This window comes from Ruditapes philippinarum, unplaced genomic scaffold, assembly GCF_026571515.1.
Source record: "Ruditapes philippinarum isolate M1 unplaced genomic scaffold, ASM2657151v2 ctg7523_1_1_1_1, whole genome shotgun sequence".
Classification (NCBI taxonomy): Eukaryota; Metazoa; Mollusca; class Bivalvia; order Venerida; family Veneridae; genus Ruditapes; species Ruditapes philippinarum.
This window is the reverse complement of record NW_026853992.1, coordinates 7,549-32,271: the sequence shown is the minus strand read 5'-3', so window position 1 is coordinate 32,271 and position 24,723 is coordinate 7,549. Positions and strand designations below refer to the sequence as shown.

General features: G+C 30.2%; 1 protein-coding gene across 3 annotated transcripts in view; it reads right to left on the bottom strand.

Annotated features, from left to right (window-relative positions):
• Positions 1-22,893, bottom strand: part of LOC132738635 (uncharacterized) — a 33,759-nt gene extending 10,866 nt beyond the window's left edge. Inside the window, exons 1-8 of one of the 3 annotated variants that reach the window (XR_009626902.1) lie at positions 22,789-22,893; positions 16,341-16,396; positions 13,316-13,488; positions 10,595-10,697; positions 8,836-8,857; positions 5,486-6,186; positions 1,965-2,086; positions 958-1,187 (exon numbers count right to left, since the gene is read on the bottom strand). Coding sequence is in view for 2 of the 3 variants with exons in the window: in XM_060726193.1 (XP_060582176.1) it covers positions 958-1,187; positions 1,965-2,086; positions 5,486-6,186; positions 8,836-8,857; positions 10,595-10,697; positions 13,316-13,488; positions 16,341-16,377 (1,388 nt within the window). In the remaining variant the exon portion in view is untranslated. The remainder of the gene's footprint in view (positions 1-957; positions 1,188-1,964; positions 2,087-5,485; positions 6,187-8,835; positions 8,858-10,594; positions 10,698-13,315; positions 13,489-16,340; positions 16,397-22,788) is intronic. The other 2 variants (XM_060726193.1, XM_060726194.1) reach the window with 2 other exon arrangements.
• Between the last annotated feature and the right edge of the window lie 1,830 nt (positions 22,894-24,723).

Sequence of the window (24,723 nt, the reverse complement as noted above, 5' to 3'; positions counted from 1 at the left end):
TATCTCAGCTCTGGGAATTATAATTTCGGGGACCACCATTTTTAACAAGAGCACCGCTAGGTGGAGCATTATATGCCCGAAAGTACTTTACCTGTAGGTTGATTAATGCTCGAGTTATTCAGCTAAAGCTGTTGTCAGTTTAAAGGTGATAGTAACCTTGATCTTTGACCATGTGACCCCAAAATCAATAGGGGTCTTCTACCCAATATGGACAATGATCCTATGAAGTTTTAATACTGTGGACCAAATTGAACTTAAGGTATGCTGCGGAAACCATTTTCAGTTTTACTGTAATAGTGACCTTGACCTTTGACTTTGTGACCCCAAAATCGTTAGGGGTCTTCTACCCAATATGGACAATCATCCTATGAAGATTGAAAACTTTGGGCCAAATGGAACTTAAGTAATGCTCCGAAAACTATTTTCCATATTAAAGTAATAGTGACCTTGACCTTTGACCTTGTGACCCCAAAATCAATAGGGGTCTTCCAACCAATATGGACAATCATCCTATGAAGTTTGAATACAGTGGGCCAAATGGAACTTAAGTTATGCTCCGGAAACCATTTTCAGTTTTACTGTAATAGTGACCTTGACCTTAGACCTTGTGACCCCAAAATCAATAGGGGTTTTCTACCCAATATGGACAATCATCCTATGAAGTTTGAATACTGTGGGCAACATGGAACTGAAGTTATGCTCGGGAAACCATTTTCAGCTTTACTGTAATAGTGACCTTGACCTTTGACCTTGTGACCCCAAAATCAATAGGGGTCTTCTACCCAATATGGGCAATCATCCTATGAGGTTTGAATACTGTGGGCCAGATGGACGGACGGACAGACGGACGGACAAGTGCAATGCTATTTGCTCCCACTTTGTGGGGGCATAAATATTCAATAATTAGACATATAAAATCAATAATTACAGATATTATTTCACTAATAAGAGATATACCTTTCTGAGAATTCTGTACACATAATGTAGAATTTACATGTAGGCAATTTTTGCAAGTGTTCATGTTTACGCACAACAAAGTATTTCATTTGGATGTCCTGCATTGTACCTAACGCAGACTTGACCAGGGTGTCATGTTCTGTCTGTCGTGCTTCATCAAAACTTACAATGCAGACAAAATCAGATAAAGCTACTCGACGAGGAATTCTTTCTAAAACATCTTTAGCAGTCTGTAAAGAAAAACTTATAACATTAACTACAAGTATAACTGTTTGTATTTTGGTTGGGTATTCCATAAAACTTAATACTAATAAGGTTATATGGCAAATTTCTTTCAATTGCTTCACTGTTGGAGGAAGACCTCAGGTGCCCTGCCATGTATTATTTCAGGAACAAGACTGTCTGTAAGCGATCTACACATTTTCAATACATGAAGTAATCCAAAGTCTCTGAAATCATAGCAGTGTTAGAATTGAAGTCAGCGACCATAACCACTCAGCCAAAGGTGTCCCTAAGTAATGAAATACATGTAAGTCTTAGTGATATATTATTTTGATATTCTATGTCAATTCTGTGCACTTTTGGCACATTTTAAACAACAAGCAAATCAAGAGAAATTATAAATTTATAGATCTTAAAGTTTGTTGCTTCAATAAGCAAGTGGAGCAGTGTCACAGTGGTTAAAGGTTTGAGTCTCACAACTCAGTGATAGTGGGTTCAAGACTTACTCAGGTCATAACAAGTGGGTTCAAGCCTTACTTTGGTCACAACAATGTTTCCTCATATGACACCAGTACTGGTTAGTTCAGGATGCTTAAAAATAAAATAAAATGCAAAATCTTGTTTAACAATCAAGCTTAGATAAATATATTAATATATATATATCTGAGCCGCGTCACAACAAAACCAACATAGTGGGTTGGTGACCAGCATGGTCGCAAACTTACTATGTTGGTTTTGTCTTTATGCAGCTCAAATCTAAAGAAGAAACTAGGATACCACATTACCATGTCTTTGGATCCATCAGAAGAATCTGAATAAGTTGAGCGTCCACATTGTACAAGATATATCCATAATGCCAGAATAAACTCAAACAGGACCACAATAATAAATGCCATGGTTAAACTCTCTAAAAACATAAACATAATGTATTCTTTTTATTAGATATATTTCCAAAAATAAGCAAAATTTCCTTCAAAAAAATCAATTTTTATAACACAGAATCATAAACATTTTTATTAAGTATTGAAAGGGTGTAAGGAAACCTTTACTTATTTCATTAAAGGCACATTTAACCTCAGAAATGATTATTTTTTTCTTTGTGCGGATAGATTCATAATGCTTAAAAATAAATTTAGATCATGCTTGTAACCTGACAATAATATTACTTAATGTGAAATGAGTTGTGATTAAAGTAGACAAATGTAAACAAAGTGTTATTTTGACTTACATACAAAATACTACACCAGTATAACTTAATCATTGCTAAAACACAAAAAAGAAGCAAAAAATGGCCAGTGAGTAACCTTATGGAAAATAACAGCATGACTAAAAGCTTTTGAAAAGTAAAATGCTAAGCATTTTTTAGGCTGAATGGGCCTTTAAAGATTCTACTACCTTTGGAGCTTGTGTACTGTCATCAGAAATATTAAATCATGGTGAAATATGTTATTGAAAAATATAAAATAGTGGATTATCTTTAATGTATTATGGTACTAAAAAGAGACATTCACACAAGTTTGTTTAGAATAATATTATTTAGATATCAATGTGATTTTGACTTATTCACAAGTGGTATTAGATACAGCTTTTTATGAGTTGCATAACTACATGGGGTATTACACATTTGGATGAAAAGCATAGCTGTAAGTAGTATAAGATGCAAAATTATAATGATTGGCATAGCCACAAGTGGTATTTATGACTAATATATTTTTGCAAGGCATGGTCACAAGTGGGATTAGATAAGAAACATTTTCATGGGTGGCATTGCTACAAGTGGTAAAAAATGCAAAATTTTCATGAGTAGCATAACCACAAATGGTATAAGATGCAATTCTTTATGAGTGGCATAACAAAAACTTGCATAAAATAAAATATATTCATGATTGACACAGTTACAAGTGGTCTCAGAAGAAACAATACCTTGTAGAGCATAGCCACAAGTGGTATCAGATGCAATATTTTCATGAGTGGCATAACCACAAGTGGTATTAGAAGCAACATTTTCTTTAATGATATAGCTACAAGTGGTTTTAAAACAGTGCAAAATTTTCATTGGTGCTGCATATCCAAGTAGCAGCATAGCCACAAGTGGTATTATTGGATGAAATATATTAATGAGTGGCACAACCTCGATACAACAATTTCATGAGGGGTATAAGTGCCAAAAGTGGTATTACATGAAACATTTTCTAAAAGAGCAGAGCCTTAAGTGGTTATTAAGGCATTATTTTCATGATTGTCATTGCTACAAGTGATTAAATATGCAACCTTTTTATGCATGGCATGTTCAAATGGCATTTAAAGCACGATTTTCATTAGTCGCACAAGCCAATTAGTGGCATAGCCATAAGTGGTATTAGATGAAATATATTCATGGGTGGCATAGATTCAATTATGTGGTATTAAGATGCAATACTTTTATGAGTAACACTGCCACAGATGGTATTAGATACAACAATGTCACAAGTGGTTTGTCAGAAGTTGAATTACTGTATTCCTAGAAAAGATTTCGCGCGTTTTAAGTTAGCGATTTTCGCAGTAGGCATGATTCCGCGAATCTTTATAGCCGCGAATATGTCAGTTATAACAAATCCGCGAACATTTCTAGCTTCAACCAAAATATAAACATAAACATGCAGAATTTTTATTATTATCTTACTTCAATGCCGATACATACGGGGTTTAATATGCAATGACAAAATTTCAATACCAATAATGCACATAACAAAAAGACCCTGGAAGAAAAATGTCAATTATTAGTAATTATCATGTTTATTGACGTTATTCACTAGTCACAACGTATTCAAAAGCATTTATAGTTTGCCTACAATGAATGACTTGGATTTTATTTGCTTGAAGTAGGTGTAATCCTTTGTTAAAAATACAAAGCGATCAAGTGCAACATTGATGCGATGTACAGTCGAATACTGTTAAAGACTAGCACAACATTACCGTTATATAAATCCAGACGTCTGGACCGAAAAATAAACCAGTAAATTTCCAGCTACTTTTAAGTGATACACTCGTTCTAGTTTATAGATTTTAAGGTCAATCATGAATTGCATGAATGGTTGAATCATTAATATGACATTCATAATTAGAAAATAGGCTATAGTCTGCATGCGCATATACCAGGGTGGAGACCGGGAATAATTTTATTTTTATATTATTTTTTATGTTTTGGACATACGGTTTATACCGTAGCCTCCAAAAACTGTAATTTAGGCTGTAGCGACTTAATATTCGCTGACTTCGCATTAACTACAAATCCACGAAAGTTTGTCTCCGCGAAAATGCCGACGTTGTGAAAAACGCGAAAATTGTATCCGCAAACATTTCTAGGAATACAGTATATTAACAACTGGTGTTTACGAAAGACCCATAATGTGATCAAAATTTTGCAAAAATAACAAATACCTTGTTTATTTATTTTATCTGAAGGTAATGGTTTATCTAACACTGATTTCTATCAAATGCTGTCAAGCCCTGACCTTATAGATGTCAGTATATCATGACATCAGAATGTTCATATTAAAAAGTAATTCTGCACACATTTCTTGAATTTTTGTTTTATTTTTACAAACATTTATATCTTAACAGTTATTAGGATATAAACTTATTATTATTACTATTAGGATATAAATCTTTTTAGACTATTTTTGCTACACTTTACCGATATAATACAATCATGTAATAAGTTTTAAATTAAAGGCTTGTTGAAATTAATTCTTAAACAACTCAAAAGACTTGACATACCCTATCTACTGTCATGACATAATATGGATCCTAGGTAGCAATAAAAATGACTTCAGGGCTGGCATTATCTGACTTTTTAACTTGTCAGTATGAAATCTATAATTCTTGAAAATGTCCCGTGGTCCCTACAGACTGTGGGACAACCTGGATAAAAAAGACTGGCCTTTATAACATGCTACATGTACACACTATCTGCTTGCTTCTTATACTATAGCATATTAACTAAAAGTATGTCAGAAATGAAAGTAATTAGCATTAAATAGGTAATAATTTAAAGAGCCTGTAAATCCCTGAAGTCTGACTAGGCTTTATATTGTTATGTAATGACTTTATTATTTTAATATTCATCTTGATATACCTAAAACTTGTAATGTACAGTTCCACAATTAGATGCTTGACAAGTCCATTTTGCAGGTTAAGGGGGGTAAAATTGAAACACTGTTAAGCAAATATGTTAAAATTTCAAGCAAAATATGCAAAAAGCAAGATAAATAAACTACCTCATGATTTATGCATAAATTATATAATATTAAAATGACATAACTACCTTTGTTGAAAGTATTTGGCTTGATAGTATCAACATCCTTCCTGACAGCAAATAAAATTTCATCCAAATCACTCTTTGCTTCTTTAAACTTCTTAAGTTTCTTGTCAAAATCTTTAGAGAAATCCTCTACTTGCTCTTTTATTTTTGCACTTTTTTCTTCAAATGCTTTAGTCATCTCTTGCATTTTACGATTAATTTTACCTTCAAATGTTTCCAAGGATGTTTCATAGTTTGAAAATGTTTGTTTAAAACCTTCAACAAACTTGCTTATGTCAGATATATTATCCTTAAAAGTGGATTCCATATTCTTAATTTTACTTTGAAAGGTTTTCTCTATTTCCTTATATTTATCTTCTAAAGTCTCTTTTGCTTCTTCGAGAACATTTAATTTTTCATTTGCAGAACTAACATCACTTACCGTAGAATCTACTTTATTGGTTAACTCTTTCAGTTTTGTTTCATCTTTATTTTTCATTTCATTCTTGAATTTCTCCACCATATCATTGAAAATGCCTTTATCATTTATTTGTTGCTTTTTTAATGTTGATACAGACATCTCAAAATCTGCTTGTCTTCTTTCCATATCTCGTATTTCAACACTCTTAATGTCTTTTTTATCAAAATTCCCAAAGAATAAATATTGCACTCCTAATGCCAACAAAATACATGCTATCATTAAGCCATATCTCCAAACCCAGGACCTAAATGATAAGAATAATATCATTTTTCCTTCAATTCATAAATCTTTTTCAGAATTTTAAAATACAAAATGTAAATATTAATAAAAGTTTCATTTACAAACTTTACAAAATAAATGTACTATATTCAAAATTGCATTTCATTCATATTTTATGAGTTCAATTTTTGGTTTCAGAAAAAGAAAAACTATTCTTAACAAGATTGCATTTGAGAAAAATGCTATGCCACGGCATGAATACAACACTAAATACAAAATGTAGTAGTGTAGGAACATATTTTTTTGTTTCTATACAACTGAAGATTGTCATAACACATTGATTCCTGACCTATTTAATTCTTATTATCAGATTAGTGGTTAAATCTATTGTTAATCCAATAAAAGATCAGAGTAGGGATATATCAATGCACTTGAGTCTAGTTAATTTGGTATTGAAGGTCATATTTCACACAGCCTAAATTTCATGACTACATCAAAGGACAACACAGTAAGACACTTTGTCAAAATCTAGGTCAGCTGATACCAAAGTTCACTTTGCATCTAAATCTGTGCACATGGTTCAAATTTCATAGTTGTACATCAAAGGACAAGAAAGTAGGTCACATCATCAAGATCTAGGTCACCTGATATCAAAGTTCAATTTTACAACTTAAACTGTGCACATGGTCAAAGAAAGTAGGTCACTGTCCCCTTGGGCAAGGCAAAATTTTGACCCAATAGTTAATTCAAAACAATCTTGATACAGAGGTCCACCAAACAACATATCAAGTCAAATATCTAAGCTTTTGCTTTCTTTCAGCTAGCTTACAGAACGTCGGTGGTTCTACTCAGGTGCCTGTTTGTGCCTGAAATAATGCACAGAAGGGCACCTGAGGTCTTCATCCACCAGTATTAAAAGCTGGAATGTCGCGATATGACCTATACTGTGTCGATGTGACGTAAAACCAAAAAAAAAACAAACAAACTTTAGCTTTCTTCCATTCAAAAAACATTTGTTTGGTTTTCTGTTTTTACTATGTGTTCATAATGAGAATCACTACCCCGGGCTGTGGGCCAATTTTGACACCAGGGGAAAAGTTTGAACAACTTTGGTAGAGGACCTTTAGATGATATTATATAGCAATCATCTAAGCTCTATGCTTTGTACCTTCAGGCAAAAATTTTCTTTATTTTTTTACTTTTTGTACATAATGAAAATCAATGACCCCCATGGTGGAACCAATTTTGATCCCGGGGCTATAATTTGAACAATCTTGGTAGAGGTTCACTTTGCAAAGTCTCATGCAATATATTTAACCTTTAGCCTTTGTCAATTCAGAGAAAAAGATTTTTCAAGTTTTTGCTTTATACATATAAGGAAAGCTATTGCCCTGGGGCAGGCAAATTTTAACACTAGAGGCATAATTAAAACAACTTTAGAAGAGGATACATAGATGATATTTTTTACCAAATATCAAAGCTCTAAGCCTTGTACCTTCAGACAATAAGATTTTATATTTTTTTTTACAATATGTACATAGTAGTGAAAATGAATTACCCCTGGGGGTGGGGCAAATTTTGACCCAAGGGCTATAATTTGTACAATCTTACTAGAGGCTCACTACACAAAGTTTCATGCAAAATATCTTAACTCTAGCCTTTGTAAATTTAGAGAAGATGATTTGTTAAGTTTTTTACTATATACATGTAAGGACCCCCCCCCCCCCCGGCGGGGCTAATTTTGGCACTAGAGGCAAAATTTGAACAACTTTGGTAGAGTACCTATAGATGATATCATTTAACAAATATTAAAGCTCTAAGCCTTGTACCTTCAGATAATAACATTTTTTTATTTTTTACTATATGTATATATTGAAAATCAATGACCCCCGCGGCGGGGGCAATTTTGACCCCAGGGCTATAATTTAAACAATTTTGCTACAAGTTCATCTCACAATGTTTCATGCAAAATATCTAACCTCTCTCATTTGTCAATTGCTAGGAGAATTTTTTTAAAGTTTTTACTATAAGTTTTTACAAATGATATACATATAGTGAAAATTATTGACCCTAGGGCGGGGCCCATTTTGACCCCAAGGCTATAATTTGAACAATCTTGGTAAGGGTCTACCAGACAATGCCTTATGCAAAATATCTAAGCTCTAGGCCTTTTGGGTCTTTACAAGAAGGTATCTTAAGTTTTTTACTATATGTACATATAGTGAAAATCAATGACCCCCGGGGCGGGGCAAATTTTGACCCCAAGGCTATAATGTAGTGGTCTACCAGACAATGCCTTATGCAAAATATCTAAGCTCTAGGCCTTTTGGGTCTTTACAAGAAGATTTTTTAAATGTATTCTTATAATTCCTTTTGGTTGCCATGGCCACCAGATTTCTGCATGGCATGAAATTCTTTGAACAACTTTGGAAGCCCTTCACCTAAGGATCAATCCTGCCAAGTTTGGTTGAAATTGGACTTGTGGTTTTTCACAAGAAGATTTTTTAAGTTCCATATAATTATAATCTATAGAACACACACACAAACACATACACAAACAGGTGAATTGCTATATGCCACCGCACCGCAGATGCTGTGGTGACATAAAAATTTTGAGTATCTCCAAGGCAATTACTTGTTACATGTACAAAATATATAAATATTGAAAACTTACTCTTTCCAATTTGATGGCAGCTCTAGAATAAAAAAGAAATAAAATATTGTAAATACATAAATCTTGTATTTTAAAAGCTGAATGTCTCCAGAAGAGCAAAAATTATTCTAGAAAATCAACCTGAAAAATAAGATTTTATATAAAAAAAGAGAAACTATTTACAATTCAAATAATAATAACTTGCAATTGTTACATGCAATAATGGCTGATTTTGGAGTATTTTTCACAAAATGTATTGCATAACTTACCAAGGAAGAGGTTTCGTTTTGTTTTTGTTCTTTAACATTACTTTGACATTAACTTTGTGACTTATGTGGATTGAAAATGCAGTTTGCAATGTGTATTTTTTTCCTTTGTTCACATGAAAATATTAATTTTTGTAACACATTTCCAAAAGAAACTTGCCATACGCGGATACATGGAAGTGTTCAATTATGGAAAAATAAAAATAATGGAGACTTTGTGATAAAAAGTTTTCAAGATAATAAGACATTTAAGGCCCCTGTGACCTAGAACTTTGAACAAGTGACCCAAAATCAATAGGGGTCATCTAATAGTTATGACCAATCAACAACAGAAATATGAAGACTTTGTGATAAATAGCTTTCAAGATAATGAATGGAAACCAAACTTACATTCAAGAGCCCTGTGACTTTGACCTTTGATCTAGTGACCCCAAAATCAGTAGGGTCACTTACTAGTTATAACCAATAAGTATGTGAAATATGAAGACTTTGTAATTAAAAGTCTCCAAGATAATATGTGGAAACAATTCTGAAATTTAAGGCCCCTGTGACCTTGACCTTTGATCAAGTGACCCCAAAAGCAAGACAGATCATCTGTTAGTTATGACCCATCAGTATGTGAAATATGAAGACTTTGTGATAATTATCTATCAAGATAATGAGCTGAAATCCTCTACCATCCAAAGATCCTGTGACCTTGACCTTTGACATGGTGACCGAAAAAATGTGAGAGGTCATCCACTATTTATAACCATTCAATATGTGAAATATGAAGACAGTCATAAATAGTAACCAAGATAATAAGCAGAAATAATATTACCATTCAAGGCCCCTGTGACCTTGACATATGACCTAGTGACCCCAAAAGGGGTCATCTATTAGTTATTACAAATCACTATGTGGAATATGACGACTTTGTGACGAACACTTTTCAAGATAATCAGCGGAAATCATTTTGACATTCAAGGCCCCTGTGACCTTGAACTTTGATCTTGTAACCCCAAAATCTACTAGTGATGACCAATTACTATGTGAAATATGAAAACTTTGTAATAAACAGTTTTCAAGATAATCTGCGGAAACCATGTGGTCTTCTGACAGACAGACAGACATTAGCAAAATAATATACCCCTTCTTCTTTGAAGGGGGTATAACAAATATTGACGAATACCAGTAAAGTGCGCAAATAAAACGTCAATACACATGTGAGATGATCCAGTCCCGTGGTTAATGTGATTTAGTACATACATGTATTTTAGTCATTACCACTAGTGAGAAGTATTCAAGAAATGATGAAGATTAACTGAATTCAGTTGAAAAGATCATCAGGAAGTGCAACTTGGCACGCATCAACTTCATTAAAATGCACAATCTGCAAACATTATGCGAATATTGCACAGCCTAGATGCAACACTGGATGATATTATATTTTGCTTCTTTCTCCCTTAATTAGGTCACCAACATTTTTATTTCACATTACTTATCTATGAAGTCATACATAATGTAAAACTTACCTTTCACAGGACCTTGTTTGGATTGTTCTGTATCTGCTGGGGTTTGGTCTGTTAGTTTGGTTACAAAGGCTTGTGCAGGTGGTGATGACTTCTTTGAATTAGACTGAAATATCAGGATCTTGTCATTTCTATATGAGCTGCGTCATGACAAAACCAACATAGTGCGTTTGCGACCAGCATGGATCTAAACCAGCCTGCAAATCCGCACAGTTTGATCAGGATCCATGCTTACCAATCCTATTACAAGTAGAGAAACTGATAGCGATAGGTTTGGATCCATGCTGGTAGCAAACGCACTATGTTGGTTTTGTTGTGACTCAGCTCATATCTCTAGTAACTTTAGTAAGGAAATTCTATTACTTCAAAGCATGCAGGGAAAGTACTTCATTATAGTACTGCAGAAATCTATGGGAAAAAAGATAGCCTGAGATATAAAAACACTGTTTAACTGCAGATTACACTTATTTCTACATACCCTAACTCTTGCCTATTAGATCCAATATTGTTTAAAAAGTTAATGTGGTGTATACAACAATTATATAAATTCAACCAACCAATCAAAATACATAAGCAGATATAACTTGATGTTCTATGCAGATTAATAATGCATCTTATAAGCCCAGTTTACTGTGCCTTTATAATTATCTGACTTATTAACAATATAATATTATTTGTATCTAAATTTGTAGCTTTATAAATATGTAACCAAATGCTATTTTTAAGGTTTTTTGTTATTTTCCAAGAAAGACAACTCTGTCGACCTTGTTTGACTTTAATCTTAACTTTGTGTCATTATGTCCCTTGACCAAATCTGCTATCTGTTCATCAGTCACCTGAGGTCATTCTCTGTGTAACAGAAGTTGTTGGTCATTGTGACATGTAGAATATTTTCAAAGTCCATTGACATATGACTTTGAAACTTTGCACACTTTGTTCACCATCATGACCCCAACCTGTAGACAGGAGGGGGTAACTCTATGAAGCATTTGGCAGATTGAAGCCCCTTTTTCAACTTAGAATTTACATAAAAGTTTGTGTACATGAACCACCTCAGCTATTTTCATATTCTATTGACATCAAGCTTTGAAACAAGTTGAAATTCTTCTTTTGAGAGCATAATAGGACTCTTTCCAAGGCCTATAACTGTAATTTGGATTTAAAGAAAAATGTTGCCCTTTTTTTAACTTAGAAAATATTATATTATCAAGGCTCTTTTACAAGCACTAAGAATAGTCGAGCATTAGTCCTTGTTTAAAATTTAATTTTGTTACTATATTTTAGCAACATTACAATCACTTACCCTTCTCTGAGTTTTTTTAACACTTATATTAAAGCCATCTATTTACTACTAATGCAAAAAAAAACATTTGCAGAAAAAATATTCAGATCATGTTAAAATTCTGAAGTGGCTTAAATACATGGTCATATTAAAAAAAATCATTATGCAACAGCTACTGCTATTGATTATTTAGGACAACATTGATAGGGGAAATAAAAGTTACACGTGGGTTGTGTGTCTTTGTTTACCTGAAAATAATCCTAACTGAAAATTTACAAGTTAAGTACATGTAGGACTACATTTGCAAGATAAGATGACTGCCAACAAAATGGCTTTATGGTGGTTGTGATTGATGCTTCGAGGGATCACTTTGTTTCCAGAATTTTATACTTCACAACAAAGGTGTCAAGTGCTGTGTGGCAGCTGTAAAAAGTTGCCCCGCACTTCACTTCAGTGTTGTTATATTTTCTGGTCCTTCGGGATCATTGATGCCAGCACTATTAAGTGTTGAGAATTGAGTATCGCTCAAGCCGGTGCTAGGGGGGTGTGAGGGATGTTGCACTTATTCATTTTCCCTCATGTACAGACTCGATCAAACCGAGTCTGCAATTCTTATGTTATTTTGTTGTGATTGATGCTTCCGAGGGATCACTTTGTTTCCAGAATTTATTACGAAGATGAAAATCTGCTTTTTTAAAAACATTATTTTACATACAATGTCCTTTTAATTTGAAGCTTATGAATGACAAGAGTCAGAAATTTAATTTTTAAGTCATTTTGAAGTTGAAGTATTAATACAGGTATAGTGTATTTTACGAAAATACACACACTTTAAATATAAAATGTATAAATAAAGATTTTCAAATATTTCTGCATAATTTTATAGTCTGGTTTAAAAAAAAATAATAAAGAAAAATATCAAAATTTTATGATATCTATGTTTTAACAATACTTTCAGCCAGTTCTCTGTTTAGCACGATCTTTGAAGTGTTACATTTATTAACTTTATCCATTTAGCATTCATGGAAATCTGTACCAAACAGATCTAACAATTATCTTACTCAGCAAATAACTAAATTTAATAAAATTCTCAACATATCACTTAAATCATCTGTAGAAGACCAGCAGCATCTGATATTTTGTGTTAATATGTAAAACAACTTCATGTAATACAAAGCTCCTATAAGTCTTAATGCCTTAAACTTAATGTACTATAAATGTATCTTAGTTATCACAGGCAATCAGCTTTATACATATTTCAAATGTATATATAATATAGTAAATTTCAAAAACAATCCATGTCTTTCCCAGTCTTAAATAGAAAGTTTTATCTGCTCAATACAACAGGTTTTCATGATCATTTGATTATAACAAAAAAATCCTTACACGATAAAATTTGATAAAAAGAAGATATTAAGTAATTAAAGGCAGATCACTCTTACCTCTTCTTTGATGATTTCTTCATTGTTATCTTGAGAGTCACCTATTTGACCATTTAATTCCTCATTCCCACATCCACTTTCTTCTAAATCTTTATCTATAATATTTATAGTCTTTCCTTTAGTCAGTGTAAGTTCATCCTTATTTTGAGCTGCCTTCTTCTTTGCCTTTGTTTCTGAAACACAATAAAAATTTCAACTATAAATCATTCATTACTTTAATATATTCATAATTATGTATGATACAAATTATATGTTAAATCACAATATTAATATGCTATATATATGTTGCATTTCTGTACATGCATGGTATATGATTTGCAAAGCAGATTTCTTTGTTGGGTTTAACATTGCACAAACACAGGTGACTTTCCAGCTTTATTGGTGAAGGAAGACCTCAGGTGCACTTCCATTCATTAATACAGGCACAAGCAGGCAACTGAGTAAAACCTGTATTGACATTCCCTAAGCTACCTGGATATAACTTCTTCCATTAAAATAAATCTAAAATCACTGGCGGGATTCAAACCTACAACAGACTGGGAGAAGTAATTTGTTAAAGACCTTAATAACTAGATCACTGATGCCCTATTACATTTTTAGTAACAGTTATCAATATATTGATACCATCACAAAAAAATATGTATTTCAGAAACCAAAAATAACAACAAGAGGCTGTCACAGGAGACAGCAAAGCTAAAATAATAAAATACTGGACGCAGTAAGGAAGACAAAACTATGAAAAAAATCAATTATGTATAATTATAATTTATGTATTAAGTTATAGTAAAAAATAACATTGTTAACATAAATTCCAAATCAAGGGGAATAATTCTGGAAATAGTCACACTAGAGTTATGAACATTGTCACACAACATGTGTGTAGTGATAAGAAATATATATTTGAAGTTTGAAGTACCGGTAGATTCCTTAAAAAGTAAAGAAGTTATAATATTTATTAAAGAAAATCCTAAGTTCAAAGAACGATAAATATGTAAATATTGCTTCAAGAGTTATGAACCTTGTCAAATACTAGAAATGTGTCCATAGGACACGGATGCCCCCACACGCCACTGTTCTGTTAATCTTGTGACTCTAGGTCAAATATTTTTTGGACTACATGTGACACAAATTGAAAACTAAAAATCAACAAAGGGCCATAATTCTGTTAAATTTGGTCACAGCAAAAATTCCTTCATTTACTACCATCTACACATTAAGGTTGTTAATCCCTGGAAGTTTAAGCAAAATCTGCCATCCGGTTTAAGAGGAGTTGCGTTCACAAAATTTCTACATAGTATATAATGAAAAAATAAAAAAAGGGCCATTATTCTGTTGAATTTGGTCGCAGCAAAAATTCCTTCCTTGACTACCATCTACACATTAAGGTTGTACATCCCTGTAAGTTTAAGCAAAATCTACCATCCAGTTTAAGAGGATTTGCGTTCACAAAATTTCTACATAGTATCTAGTGAAAAAATCAACAAAGGGCCATAATTCTGCTAAATTTGGTTGAAGCAAAAATTCCTTCCTTTACTACCATCTACACATTAAGGTTGTTTATCCCTGTAAGTTTAAGAAAAATCTGCCAACCTGTTTAAGAGGAGTTGCGTTCACAAAATTTCGGGATGTACGGACGGACGGACGGACTGACGGACCACATTGTGGGGGCATAAAAATGTAAATGATGATAAGGAATATGTGTTGAAAGTTTGAGGTAGATACCTTTAAAACTAAAAAAAATTATAGTAAAAAATAACATTTTTCAAGTAAAATAATCTAAGTTTATGGGGAGATAATTCTAGCAATAATCGTAATCATGTAATTTAATCATGTTAAATTCGGTTTCTTTTGCCTTAATTTTTACTATATACATAAAAGGTAATGTTCTCCAGGAGACCAGGCCAATTCTGCCCCAGAGGTTATAATTTGAAGAATTTTTGTAGTGGTCCACCAGACAATGTTTCATACCAAATATCTAAGATAAAGCCCCTTTGTTATAAAAGAAGAATATTTTTTGTTTTTACATTATACATTAACAAAAATCTATGACCCCCCTGGGGTGTAACCGATTTTGAACTGAAAACTTTTTCAAGCTGAAAACCTCCATTGCCCTTCATGCTTTATTTCGGGCCCCATAGTAGAGCCAAATAAAAACTTGGAAACTTAGTAGACAACTAGACGAAGATGTTTCAGGCTTAATATCTAAGCTCTGACTCTGGATTTTTTAGTTGTAAAATCTTTCATTTGCTATGGTGACCAGAATTTAGCATGGAATGGAAATCTTTAAACAATTTTATAGAGCTTTGTGCCAGGAACATTTCTGGTCAGTCCTAACAATATTTTCCAATTGGTATAGGAGATGTTGTTTTAAATTTATAAACAGTTTGACACCATCAAAGCAGCATGCCTCCAGATGAACCAAAGTATGTCAATAAAATCTAAATAAAACTTGAGAAAATGTACTAACATTTTTGAAAAAGTAAAAAGATTCAAGATTCATGTAATAATTTACATGTTTTGTGCGATTAATGATTAATTTTCAGTTTTTAAAACAATACTGCTTTACTAATGCAGTAAGGGTTATTTTGGCATATTGTAACCTCTTTTTGGTAATTTACATGGGATGCAAGTGCGATTGATAATGTGCTAATTGCTTCCTTTTTGGTTGCTTCACGATATTATGCTTTTAAATACATTTTAAAATTTTTAAAGAAAATATGATTGTTTTTATGAATCTGGAGGCATGCTGCTTTAAAGATGAGAGATTCCATGAGCCAAAAATGTGCCTATATAAAATTATATACCTGAGTAATAAGACAGCAACATAAGTAATTACAGAGGAAGATCTCTGCTTGAAAAATTACCTAAAATTTTACTGCATGAGAATAAAGTCTTTAAAGCTGCACCCTTAGCTAAAAATTTAGGATATATCGACCTGACTCATGTGGAAGAAATATCTTGCTTCTTAAACTTTAAATATGTTTGAATTAAGCAGTTTTATAATAACTTCAAAAACGTAACTTACCTGAACCTTTTTTCTTTTTATTCTCATCTTTTTCCATTGTTACTTTACTCACAAAACTGAAATTTTCAACAAAAATATATAACTTAAAAATGCTGATATACATGTATTTTATATTTCAAGGTTATTGCCTACAACATTAACTCTCAAATATCATATGCTTCAAGAACATTCCAGTCATATCAGTCCTGGGAAATAGCAGAGATTTCAGCTTTGATTTTCATTAAATCAATAAAATGCCCTTCCAGTGCCCTGATACTGTGGTCTGGACAAAACTCAAGGGCTGTCAAAAGGTAAAATATTCAACTCATTTACCCCATCGTGGTCTGTACTCACAACTTGTCTGAAAGGGCTGGTGGAAGCTCATAAAGTCTAGAATACAATTATACATTCATTTCCCTAACTACCCTCTGTCCTTTCAAAGGTGTGGGGTCTCATAGTTACAATTGATTGAAAATCACATATAAGGACAAATATGATAAAGTGATATCATAGATTTATATGATTTAATTACTGCGCAATAAGACAACGAATCTTATTAATTAAAACTGATGTTACTTTAAATATGTAAATTCCCTAAATAATAATAACTTGTAAATGATATACACATAATAGTGGCGCCATTAAGTGGCGGCATGGCCGAGTGGTTAACGCGTCGGACTAGTAATCTAATGATCGCTAGCCGTATGGGTTCAAACCCCGTCAGGGGGCAAGTCGTTGTTTCCTTGAGCAAGAAACTTTACACTCATTGCTCAGTACTGGTTGGTTCCAGGAACAGATTCGAAAGTGTGTCTATAAGCTTATAGCTTCCTACACAATCAAACTAAAATAAATTCTGTATAAAAACTAAAACATAATAATTGAGCCGCATCACGACAAAACCAACACATCTGCGCAGTCTGATCAGGATCCATGCTGTTCGCTATCAGTTTCTCTACTTGTAATAGGGTTTGTAAGTGAACAGTATGGATCAACATCAGACTGTGCAGATGCGCAGGCTGGTCTGGATCCAATTGCTGGCCGCAAACGCATTAAGATGGTTTTGTCGTGATGTGGCTCATATATTAATTTTACAAGGCCAGTAATCATAAGAATGTTGTTCACAAAGACGAATGGCGGTCTATTAATGAGGATATATTATAACAAGCATTTAATACTTCGTTATGACAACCAGTATTTGAACTACACATGAAACATCAGTTTTAAATATAGTTAAATGTTTTTTAAATACATATTTACAAAACAATAAATTAGTCAGCCACACAACTAATTTAATTTTGTAAATGCCTACTTATATAAATTTTGACCAGCTTCAAACCATCAGCAACACAATTTATTGTAATATTATAAATGCGATTTTGTATGTGAGGTATAATACATGTAGCTAAGGTATATAACTCTAATGAGAATTCTAACACAACCCGCATTTTTCCCTATTGAACATAGAAGAACAAAAAGTGTGTGTTATTATGCAACAGATGCACAGTTTGACGTTCTATATTTAGACATGTGACGTAATCATTATACACGTGTCGTAACCACTAAAAATCCGACGCGCTGAAAATAAGTTCAGCAACAAATCAGGCACAATTTTGCTTAACTATCAAGTACCTCAACATTTATTTGTTAATGTCGTGTTCAAGAATCGAAATAATATATCCAAATCAGTGATTTTATCGCTTGATAACATCACTGTTTGTCGTTCCTATGCGCATCATAATATCACTCGGGCTACGCCCTCGTGACATAATTCCTCACATCCGAACTCCAAACAGTGATGTTATTGAGCGATAAAATCACTGTTTGAGATATATTATTTCTTAAATAAGATACTGTATTCTATGACTACATTAGTTTAAATTTTTTAATACTCAGGAGATAAACTCTCAGCATTTTTTAGATCTGCTATACTTACTTTCTCTGCATGCAAATGTATACATTAATATAAACATTTTCATATATTACATTTATATAAACATTTCATATATTACATTTATATAAACAGTCTCATATATTACATTTATATAAACAGTGTCATATATTACATTTATATAAACAGTCTCATATATTACATTTATATAAACAGTCTCATATATATTGCATTTATATTAACAGTCTCATATATTACATTTATATAAACAGTCTCATATATTATATTTATATAAACAGTTTCATATATTACATTTATATAACCAGTCTCATATATATTACATTTATATAAACAGTCTCATATATATTTCATTTATATAAACAGTCTCATTTATTACATTTATATAAACAGTTTCATATATTACATTTATATAAACAGTCTCATATATATTACCTTTATATAAACAGTCTCATATATATTACCTTTATATAAACAAACTCTCATATATTACATTTATATCAACAGTTTCATATATTACATTTATTTAAACAGTCTCATATACATTACATTTATATAAACAGTCTCATATACATTACATTTATATTATATAAACAGTCTCATATATATATCCTTTATATAAACAAACTCACATATATTACATTTATATAAACAGTCTCATATATTACATTTATATAAACAGTCTCATATATATTATATTTATATAAACAGTCTCACATATATTACATTTATATAAACATTCTCATATATTACATTTATATAAACAGTCTCATATATTACATTTATATAAACAGTCTCATATATTACATTTATATAAACAGCCTCATATATTACATTTATATAAACAGTCTCATATATATTATATTTATATAAACAGTTTCATATATTACATTTATATAAACAGTCTCATATATTACATTTATATAAACAGTTTCATATATTACATTTATATAAACAGTCTCATATATTACATTTATATAAACAGTTTCATATATTACATTTATATAAACAGTCTCATATATTACATTTATATAAACAGTCTCATATATTACATTTATATAAACAGTCTCATATATAAAACATTTATATAAACAGTCTCATATATTACATTTATATAAACAGCCTCATATATTACATTTATATAAACAGTCTCATATATATATTTATATATAACATTTATATAAACAGTCTCATATATATTATATTTATATAAACAGTTTCATATATTACATTTGTGTAAACAGTCTCATATATATCATATTTATATAAACAAACTCACATATATTACATTTATATAAACAGTCCCATATATATTATATTTATATAAACAGTCCCATATATATTATATTTATATAAACAGTCTCATATATAATACATTTATATAAACAGACTCATATATATTACATTTATATAAACAGTCTCATATATAAAACATTTATATAAACAGTCTCATATAAATTACCTTTATATAAACAAACTCACATATATTACATTTATATAAACAGTCCCATATATATTATATTTATATAAACAGTCCCATATATATTATATTTATATAAACAGTCTCATATATAATACATTTATATAAACAGACTCATATATATTACATTTATATAAACAGACTCATATATATTACATTTATATAAACAGACACATATATTACATTTATAAAAGATTCAGATATCACTTAAATCATTCACATTCAATTTATTTTTTCAGAAAATTGCAACAGCTGTATATGATATAAATATTGTGCACTCTATCATGAAACTTAATTACTGAATTATGTAATTAAATTTATTTTTTTATTATATTAGTACATACTTTATTATTGAGTTATTCATTTTAATTTTATTTACTTGTGTACTTAATTATTATTTTTTTTTATACAGTTACTTTCTTAATTATTAAATTTTTATTTAATTACTTTCTTAATTACTTGTTTTTTTTTATTTAATTACTTAGTAATACTGATTGAACTGTTTTATTTAATTTACTTACTTCATTATTTAATTAATTATTTTTTTAATTAATAACTTATTTAATTATTTTTACTTTATCACTTTTTTAATTATTATTTAACTACTTACTTAATTATTTATCTTTTTATTTAATTACTTAATTAATTATTTTATTACTTACTTAATCACTTAATTAATTATCTAATACTTTTTTTATTTAATTACTTATTTAATTATTTAATTACTTACTTAATCACTTAATTAATTATCTAATACTTTTTTTATTTAATTACTTATTTAATTATTTTATTACTTACTTAATCACTTAATTAATTATCTAATACTTTTTTTATTTAATTACTTATTTAATTATTTAATTACTTACTTAATCACTTAATTAATTATCTAATACTTTTTTTATTTAATTACTTATTTAATTATTTAATTACTTACTTAATCACTTAATTAATTATCTAATACTTTTTTTATTTAATTACTTATTTAATTATTTAATTACTTACTTAATCACTTAATTAATTATCTAATACTTTTTTTATTTAATTACTTATTTAATTATTTAATTACTTACTTAATCACTTAATTAATTATCTAATACTTTTTTTATTTAATTACTTATTTAATTATTTAATTACTTACTTAATCACTTAATTAATTATCTAATACTTTTTTTATTTAATTACTTATTTAATTATTTTATTACTTACTTAATCACTTAATTAATTATCTAATACTTTTTTTATTTAATTACTTATTTAATTATTTTATTACTTACTTAATCACTTAATTAATTATCTAATACTTTTTTTATTCAATCACTTATTTAATTATTTAATTACTTACTTAATCACTTAATTAATTATCTAATACTTTTTTTATTTAATTACTTATTTAATTATTTAATTACTTACTTAATAACTTAATTAATTATCTAATACTTTTTTTATTTAATTACTTATTTAATTATTTAATTACTTACTTAATCACTTAATTAATTATCTAATACTTTTTTTATTTAATCACTTATTTAATTATTTAATTACTTACTTAATCACTTAATTAATTATCTAATACTTTTTTTATTTAATTACTTATTTAATTATTTAATTACTTACTTAATCGCTTAATTAATTATCTAATACTTTTTTTATTTAATTACTTATTTAATTATTTAATTACTTACTTAATCGCTTAATTAATTATCTAATACTTTTTTTATTTAATTACTTATTTAATTATTTAATTACTTACTTAATCGCTTAATTAATTATCTAATACTTTTTTCATTTAATTACTTATTTAATTATTTAATTACTTACTTAATCACTTAATTAATTATCTAATACTTTTTTTATTTAATTACTTATTTAATTATTTAATTACTTACTTAATCACTTAATTAATTATCTAATACTTTTTTTATTTAATTACTTATTTAATTATTTAATTACTTAATTATCATCAAACTGACTTGTGCTATATATATATTGACTGACATAACTGATTGAAGAAATATGCTCCATGAACTCTATGCTGTCAAAATATGAAAATTATAATAAAAAACCAAGTTATATGGAGAAGTTACCAGTAGGCTGCAAACCCAGTTGCACATGCAGGGTTAATCATCCTATAGATATTGTACATGTATAATGGTAACCGGTCAAGCTATGCACTAGCTCAAATAAAAAGTTTTTCTGTTGTTGAACAGTTGAAATCTACACGTAATAATCAAAGGGGATCAGCGCATTGAATGTTCATATTTTGTGAACATTCAATGCGCTGATCCCCTTTGATTATTACGTGTAGATTTCAACTGAAAAACTTTTTATTTGAGCTAGTGCATAGTTATCAGGTTATCTGGTGGCAGAAATATGCCACCATAGAAAATAGCATCAATGGTACATGTATCAGTACGAAGAAGGTATATTAACTTAATTAAGTAGATATATTTGTTGAAAATTATGTATATTTCTGCCACCAGATAACCTGATAACTAACTAGTTAATTAAGAGGTTAACTAGTTGCTTAATTAATTAAGATTATACTGCAGTATAGGGGGTATTTTGGATATTATTATGGGTAATTGATAAAAATTTCAAGTTCCTGTGCTTATTTGGTGTTAAATAGTGCATATCTACTTTTATGTTTAACCATGGAGCTAAATATAAGATTGTTTATATATCTGTGTTTTTTTAGATTTGTGGGGGTCAGAACCCCCCCCCCCCACTTTGTGGGGGTCAGACCCCCCCCCCCCCCCCCCTCACCCTTCCCGGTGACAGTACTGACAAAAAATAAAAGCCAAAAGGGCTTTAGTATGATCATCACTATTCAGGCCTAGTAACGACGTAGCATACTTTATTGAAATATAAATTACTTCAGTAACCAATAGGCTGCAAACCAAGTTGTGGGGTGTACAGTTTACCCGTCTTGGCTACGCACTAGCTCAAATAAAAAAAACGTTTTCTGCTGTTGAAATCTACAGTACTGATAAGCTCTACTAGCCTTTTAACCTTCTAAATAGTTTCGATATTATTTTTATTGATGAAAGCACTGCAGATCTACAAAATAAGTTAAACAATCTTACCTTCTAACCGGTTAATATCTGTCTAGTTTCGATTTCCATTTGTAATTCCCCGTAAAAAGTAGTCCGTCAAGATTAAACCTTTAGGTCAAGGACATGAAACCATTCATTGTATCACTGTATTGGAAAGAGAACGTGATAAGCATGACGCAGCGGATAGATAGTCATTTACCATATTAATCAAATGTTTTAAATCAAATCGCACTTATTCCTTTTGAAATGCACGTTTTGATAATAAAAATATGTCGTTTGTTTAATAAAGTTGATAAGTTGCAATTCAAGCGTGAATATTTTAATTTTGAAATTTTGTAGAACTAGAAGTTGATCGATCTATAGGTACGTACGTATAGATACATGTATAATTAAAAACAAAGAAGTACATCTAAAATTATAAATTATAGATGTATCTCCACGGAGAAAAAAGTTAAATATAAACGTTTTCGTAGTTGTTTCTATTATATCTATTTATAGAAAAAACTATGTCTGTTTCAGTAGATTCAGTACGTGCCTTTCAATTTTTTTAGACCCTGCATGATCAATATAGGCGTTCAATTACAGCTAGGAAGCTTTATTACAATTTCAGCCGTTATAAACGAATAGATTAAATTATTTTATTTGATTTGATTTTAAGTTTGTTTTAAAAATTATGATTTGATTAAATTTATTTGAAGCTACTTAATTTGATTAAAAGCGGCACACCTCCAGATTCATGGAAAATGTCTTTAAAAGTATAATTCAGTGAAATAACCAAAAGGAAGCAATTTAACAATATCAATGGCACTTGGTCAAGCGAGGGAAATGGTTGCACACTTGGTCAAGCGAGGTAAATGGTTGCATACTTGAAAAGCGAGGTAAATGGTTGCACACTTGGTCAAGCGAAGGAAATGGTTACACACTTGGTCAAGCGAGGGAAATGTTTGCACACTTGGTCAAGCGAGGGAAAGGGTTGCGTAATTGATCAAGCGAGGAAAATGGTTGCACACTTGGTCAAGCGAGGGAAATGGTTGCATACTAATTACTTGACAAAATGGCTAACGCGAGTCATGAATATGTATGGTAATGTAACGATTCGCCACAATATCGATTTACTACATACTTTCTTTTTTTCATTTTAAATTTACTCTTTATTACATGTATTAAAGTCTCATCCATACATAACATTTACAATATTTCAATTACAAATTATTGTAAAACATAAAATCATAACATTGGCTGTATGGTCTTTCTACAGTTATATTGGAGGCAACTCCTCACTTATTTAACTTAAAACTTACACATTATCTAAATATCAACAGATAAAAGCTAAAATACCCTTGCTAATATGTAATCTACATAAAAGTCTTATAAAACCTTGACAACTCAATACTCTGACAAAATGTCCTGCTATCTGAAATATTGTATAAAATATGGGTCGAACTTTAGTCTGCCATAAAAGTTAGTTAACTAAACATAAAAATGTTATTGTTATTTAAACATAAAATAACACCAAGTAAGTACAAGAAAAGTATTACTTAAATTACAAATAATACGGTAAGATAAATGTTATTTTTATAACAAATTATTTCTTTCTTTTAAAATAGCGCAACAGGCTTTGGCAGTTCCCCTTACAATATCCTTGTTGGAGAGTACAAAATAAATTTTTCCTGGTAATTGAAATTAACAAAGCTATGATCTATTTCATGGATTTAGAAATTAACATCTCTCTTAGATCATGGAAGGAAAAGTATTCGAACAGAACTTCAATTGAGAGTTTACATATCGGGCATTATCTTTTAAAGTTCTCTTGGATGTTTTCATATCTCCCGGTCTCCAGTCTAATTGGAATCATAATCAAGTGATAATTATAATAAAAACGGCTGTTATTGAATAAAACACATGAAATATAACACATTTGATTACCAAAATTACATAAGACATTGTAAATAAGTAAACAAGGAC